General features: G+C 57.4%; 5 protein-coding genes across 5 annotated transcripts; 3 read left to right on the top strand and 2 right to left on the bottom strand.

Moving 5' to 3' along the window:
- Positions 1–311: 311 nt before the first annotated feature.
- SPRG_17306 (hypothetical protein) lies at positions 312–523 on the top strand (the record flags this gene model as incomplete). Its single annotated transcript, XM_012356642.1, has 2 exons — positions 312–416; positions 464–523. The coding sequence occupies 2 exons, from the start codon at positions 312–314 to the stop codon at positions 521–523; spliced, it is 165 nt and encodes a 54-aa protein (XP_012212032.1).
- Positions 524–1531: 1008 nt separating this feature from the next.
- On the bottom strand, positions 1532–2360 carry SPRG_17305 (hypothetical protein; the record flags this gene model as incomplete). Its single annotated transcript, XM_012356641.1, has 4 exons — positions 1532–1700; positions 1755–1954; positions 2008–2233; positions 2288–2360. 4 exons carry the CDS (start codon positions 2358–2360, stop codon positions 1576–1578), a joined length of 624 nt encoding a protein of 207 aa, XP_012212031.1. The 3' UTR covers positions 1532–1575.
- Positions 2361–2480: 120 nt separating this feature from the next.
- Positions 2481–3515, top strand: SPRG_17304 (hypothetical protein; the record flags this gene model as incomplete). Its single annotated transcript, XM_012356640.1, has 6 exons — positions 2481–2636; positions 2680–2778; positions 2831–2941; positions 2989–3150; positions 3210–3273; positions 3322–3515. The coding sequence occupies 6 exons, from the start codon at positions 2481–2483 to the stop codon at positions 3468–3470; spliced, it is 741 nt and encodes a 246-aa protein (XP_012212030.1). The 3' UTR covers positions 3471–3515.
- A 205-nt stretch (positions 3516–3720) lies between these two features.
- On the top strand, positions 3721–5002 carry SPRG_17303 (hypothetical protein; the record flags this gene model as incomplete). The annotated part of the gene is made up of 5 exons (XM_012356639.1): positions 3721–3921; positions 3973–4068; positions 4114–4275; positions 4321–4553; positions 4603–5002. Exons 1-5 carry the CDS (start codon positions 3769–3771, stop codon positions 5000–5002), a joined length of 1044 nt encoding a protein of 347 aa, XP_012212029.1. The 5' UTR covers positions 3721–3768.
- Positions 5003–5012: 10 nt separating this feature from the next.
- On the bottom strand, positions 5013–5802 carry SPRG_17302 (hypothetical protein). The gene is made up of 5 exons (XM_012356638.1): positions 5624–5802; positions 5550–5577; positions 5339–5503; positions 5198–5292; positions 5013–5157 (listed from the first exon to the last, which is right to left on the bottom strand). The coding sequence occupies exons 1-5, from the start codon at positions 5777–5779 to the stop codon at positions 5035–5037; spliced, it is 567 nt and encodes a 188-aa protein (XP_012212028.1). The 5' UTR covers positions 5780–5802; the 3' UTR covers positions 5013–5034.
- Between the last annotated feature and the right edge of the window lie 5 nt (positions 5803–5807).

Here is a 5807-nt window from a genome sequence, read left to right as displayed (position 1 = left end):
GCTCTGCGCTCCTCGGCTGCGCGTTGCCGACTTTTGGGGGTAGAAATTAAATCTTTTACTTCGTACTACTTGTGTAGAGAATGTCCCGGGGAGTCCAAAAATGCAAATATGGTGCTCGTAGCGTGTCTACAGCGTGCGATAGTCGAGTTATTGCTTCCCGCGCCGGTCGACTGATACAATGATACATTGATACTGCAGTATCAGTTTGCACCAATTTGACCTGCGCTTAGTGCAGGCTGTACGCACGTTATGGGTACCATACTTTGGTTTTTGGGCTCCCTCTGCTATTCATACACACGGTCGGCGCGCACATGTCGTGCTGCGAGGTGACGCTCGTGCCCAATGGCTACAGCGTCACCGACACGGTCCACGGCGACATCGATGCGACGCGCATGCCTGACAACGACCGCAGCGAGGTATGTACTCCATCCATTTCTATCGGCTACGTCATCACGATGCCAAGACCAAGACGGCGGTCGATGAAGTGGGCTGGCTTCGCTCGGGCGACACACTGTCGTCTTGATGTTTCATGGCCGCCTCAAGAGTGCCGACCGCAAGACGAGCATCTCCAAGCGCTTGCAGGGCGTGGCCCCAATATATTGAAAGCGTCATCAAGAGCAACATATACGTCACCCAGTCGTACGTGTACGGTAACTCGATCCATACCGTCCTTGTCAGTATACTTGTACCCAAAGAAACCGAGAGCGAAGCCCTCGCCAAGTGTGACCGTTGGTCGCATACAGTGGTGGGGCACTGGGTGTGAGCCTAGCCCACGTCAACACCACTAGGCCGGGACAAGGCGATGTGTGTTTGCATGTTTAGTCCTACGGGAGAAGCCCGTTGATGTGGGACTGTATAGCCTTTGGCAGCAGTCACGAGACGTAGCTTAGCTGTCACTTTCCGTTCTGCACTATAGTACACTAGCCGGTGTTTAGGGAGTACGGCCTCCCTCTGTCTGGTGTTTCACGTTTTGGTTGTTGCCAGGGAGCGGAATCGGTCACACCAAGTCGATCATCATCTCGGAAACACTTCAAAAGCTCTTCGCGAACTGCAAGATCAACGAGATGAGGTCGTTCTTTGTGACTGTCGGTAAGAAGAACGGTTTTGAGTGCCGTTCATGCCGTTCACGGACGAGAACGACGACCTCCTTAACGCCGACGCCCAAGATCAAGCGCAACGGACGTCGAGAGGCGATGGGCAAGAACGTCCGTCGGTAGTGAGCATGCGTGTTTACAACTGCTCAGTATGAGTGCCCGATCGTGGTGTCTTTAGAATTGTTTTGGGTAGTAGATGCTCGTATGCACGCGTCGTCACGTCGCGTGGCCGAGAAGTGAGCTACCCAGCGCTCAAGATCCCATGAAGCTTGTACCATGCTGCAAGCAACTAGGTCACAGAACGTGCTTTTGCAGAGGAGCGCAACGACTCGCTCTCTGGAGTTAAGCTATAGGGAGCTTGTCGTCCGAGAGTATGGTCGAGATGTTTCGAGGACCAAGCCAAGCGCCGACCTGCAGAGACGACCACGTAGACTGTAGGGGGCATCGTTGAGATGGCGTTGAGAGTAGTTTAATAGAGCCCTCAGGAGCTTTCCTGCATGAGCTCAATGCGCCGCATGGCAGCAAGGCGTCGCTTCTCTCGGCGCACCTCCATGTCTTCGTCCGTGTCGGTGCTGGGTGCAGTGCCACGGAGCGAGATGCCCGAGCCTACGCCATCCTCCACATGAGCATGAACGCGTCGTACATCGCACGCTATCGGACCGCCAAACGACGTGTACGAGGCCCGCGGGTTGTTGGCGGCTGTCGGTGTCGAGTCGGCCTCGACCGGCGCTTGACCCGTGAGCTCGCGCGGCAAGAGACAGCTCAAGAACGATCCAAGGTACGCCATGCGGTTCACGTAAGCTGGAATCGGAACGCCAACGAGTCGTAGACAGAGCTCGTTGGAAAATGTGTTGCAGTTCCTAGTACCACGAGAGCACGATGAGCCCGCGACGTAGCAGATCGATGCATGTACTTTGTTAAGAGGTTGTACTGATGGCCTTGGAACTCGGACCGCAGCTCGTCGAGGACTTGTCGAGCATCGTTGGAGGAGCCTTCAAAGTAGCCCATGGGAATGGACTCGCGGAAGACGGCGCCGTCGGCCTGCTTGGGCCGGCACGTGAAGATGCCTGCGCCGCCGGCGAACGAGTACTCGTCGCCGGCAATGTCGACGCCCGAGTGGAAGGCCCCAAGGCCGAGCCCTACGTACCGCCACGCGCTGATGATGGACCTTCACATACCGCACGTCAACTTACCATGGGTGTACGCATTCGCCTCCACGAGGTCGTACACGTTGAGGATCACGGCCGTCTTCCCCTTCTTCGCCATGCTTCTCTTGATCCAAGACGATATCAAGCTGGCTACCGAAAACCTCTAGCAACAAATACAAAACGTCAGGTTCCCTGTGACAATCGATCGCGCCTGTCCAAGATCCATTCTGCCTGTCCGATGGTCCGACAAGTGACGCTCTCGGTGCAAGGCAGCTCGGTCGTGCTTGGCGCCAAAAGTAAAGCCATCGGCCTCTACCACCTGCGATTGCAGGACGGAGCACGCGTGCGCTCGACGATGGCCCGCTACAGCCTCCTTCGCCGTCACATCTTTGACGTCGGCCATATGCCCACCGTCAAGTCCTCACGGCGACGTGTAGATTTGCGGTGGATACCCATGGGTTCTAGACGCGTTTCCTCGCAAGAAGCCTCTGCAACATGCTTGGAGTACACTGGTCATGATCGAGCGAGAGCACCAAGTACATACTGTCGATCCCACGTCCCAATCGTCTCGGACATCGCATGATGTAGCTGGCGCACTGCTGCGCTCAAATCTCGCGCATTCACTTTACGAACGAGAACATTGAGCAGCTACACCAGTTGTTCGACCACGCGGACAGCGTCTCTGCGACCTACGCCAGCGTTCGATGCCATCCCTCTCGAGGCGGCTCTGTAAGTGTGCTGCGTAGACGACGGACCGCACCGCCAACGACAACAATGACGCGCCCGAAGTGGATGGCGACGAGCCCGGTGACGTCGTGTGCGTCAGAAAGCTCAACGCAGCGATGCTTCAGCTCTTTCCCGATCTCAATCTGACCGCGCCACGGCCGCCGCGCCACGTACCCGCCAAGGTACTCCTGTCCCATATACTAGTGCATAGTATGGTTTTGGCCGCTCACGTGAACCGCAGCCGCACGAACCTGCGCGCTATGCGAATCATCTCGACGCCAGCCATGCACATCGTTTTACGCCCAGTACGTCGAGCGTGTGGTCATGGCATCGGCAACAAGTGCTCCATGTAGGCAACCAGGACCACCATGGAAACGTGCGTGGGTACGAGACGTGGCAGGCCGCCCCGCTCGCCATGGCCGAGTTTGACCCGGACGAGCTCATTGCGATTCTTCGGCAACACGTCGACGAGCAATTAGCGAACCATAGCAGCGCTCTCTAGAATAAACCATAGCAGCGCTCTCTAAAATAATATATAGCTCGAGTGACATTTGTGTTGAGCTACTTGATGTTAGCCCATGATGTTGGCCGGTTCTGTGCTGCATCGCGTAAACTGTGACGTTCACGGTCGGATGTTTGCGTTGCCACGCAAAATATTGACATAGACCACGAGAGAGTCGGTGCACGCAACACGAAAGGGCGTCGTGGGTTTCAAGCAGCCGCCGTTATCCGCTCGTTTCAGTCCAGGGCAAACGACGCTTGCGTTGTATCTAAGCTTAGATTTTTGCATTCCCGAGCCGATGCGCCAAGTGCTACTGAGTCTTACGGGGCACTCGACAGCGACGTCGGCGTCAGGCCGCAACGTCGAGCTTTACCACGTCTCGTTCAAGGACGGCGACAAGACGCGCAAGATCCAAGCCCGCCACAAGACTCTGCGCCAGCACCTCAAACCCGTGCGTTCATTCGGACATTTTGTTCTAGCAAGTACAACACTCACACCGTAGATTCTCGAGATGGAGTGTCTCTCGGCGCCGCTGCCCCGCAAATTTCTACTCAAAGGCTCGAGCCACGACCAGGTCGTGCGGGAGCGGCTGCGATGCGTACGTACGCAGAGAGCATCGAGTTCGCTGCATACCAGCTCGTAGTTTCGACGCATCTTTGTCGACCTCTCGGCCAAGCACGTGTCCGAGTCGACGGTCGCGCTTCTGCACCGTCTCATGGACGCGAGCGCGGTGACCTCTGCCAAGATGGCGCCGAAAACGTCCCAGAACCGGGTCGATCCGACCGACAGCAGCGGTCCCCGCACGGTAGACTTGTCTCTCTGCAACGACGCCCGACACAGAGCCTTGTAGCCAAACGAGTTGCTACCAAGCAACCAAAAGTCCAGTCGCGAGAGCTCGTCGTCGTCGCTGGACCGAGAACGCAGCGCGTCGTTTAGCCATATTGACGAGAGTACAATGCTGGGCGACAACAACTACGAAGAGAGAAGCAGCAGCCGGTTGAAAGCCCAGCCACTCAAGCCGCACCAGGCCAAGATGGCCCTTGTCGAGAGCGACCGCCTCTTCTTTGCACGTGCCCCGACACCGTACAAAGCCAGTATAGCTTTCTTACTCTCCTATCAACAGCTTCTGTAGGACGCTAAATCGCCCGACATTGCCCATGGACGACGAGGATGAGGAGTACATCCAAAACCTCGCGACAACCATGATGTCGCGACTCCGAGCCAAGTCGCCGCCGCCACGACACGCAAGCCCGTTGCGCCAGGCGCAAAGTGAGCCGTGGCTGCCCATCGAGCCTCTCGACCGCCAGCGCGATGCATGGCGCACCGCCCAGCGCTTCCTCGACGACGCCAACGACGTCGACGAAGCGTTCATCAAGGACATGTGCGCCGAGCACTTTCCACACGTGTACACCGAGTCGTCGAACGCCGCCGCGCGGGACACGTCCAAGCTGTCGGAGCAACGTCTCATGGGCTACCTCCCCCATGCCCGGCCGACCAAGGTGTCGCCCATGCGCCGCAACATGACGTATTGAGTAGTACATTTACAAACAATATTGTCTTTGTATCATGGATGTTTCATGCGCGGTGAGAGTTTGCGTGCGAGTGGCATCGCGCGCGGCGTCTTAGCTTCGTCCTCACGATTGTCTTTCATAAAGGTCAAGATGCGCGCAAACACCTCGAACGTCACCTACACCGCGTGACGAGAACGCTCGTCGAGTGAGTCGTACTGTGTCGTCGTAGGCCTCCGAGTACGTCTCGATGGCGCCGTTGACGTCGGCCTGGCTCACACCAAAGCCCAGCGCATGCACGAGTGCTCGCCGCGCTGGCATGCATCGCATGAGCCGACGCTCGAACAGCATCGTACGTACTCTGTACACGGTTTAAGCGGCCGTTGGACTCGGTGTCGGCGTGCGAAAAGGCTGTGAGAAGGAGCTCGTACTCGTCGTCCACGTTGACATCGAGGTCGTCGCGCGAGTCGGCATCGCTGTCGTCCGAGTGCATGCCGGGGTAGTGCGCCTCGTCGTCGTCGTCATCTACTCACGTTGCTCAGATATCGTACGAGATCGAATTGCATCCCACCGTCGTCGTCGTCTTCCTCGTTTTCCACCTAGGATTATGCATCAAGGCTTGGCCATGACGTGGTCATGCCGTACCTCTTTAAGCGTCGTCATGGCCGCGGACGGCTCGTGCCCCGCCTCCTCGAGCGCCGAGTTGAGCTTGGCCAAGCGTTCGCGTTCGCGTTTCTTGAGGCGCTCGGCCTTGAGCCGCGCGCGCGTCGCTTTGTACGCTGCCGCAATCTTCTTCTGCATCGCCTACTCCGTGCTTGCAGCAGGACTA

This window comes from Saprolegnia parasitica (assembly GCF_000151545.1).
Source record: "Saprolegnia parasitica CBS 223.65 unplaced genomic scaffold supercont2.532, whole genome shotgun sequence".
Lineage (NCBI taxonomy): Eukaryota > Oomycota > Saprolegniomycetes > Saprolegniales > Saprolegniaceae > Saprolegnia > Saprolegnia parasitica.
This window is presented reverse-complemented; position numbering and strand designations above follow the sequence as displayed.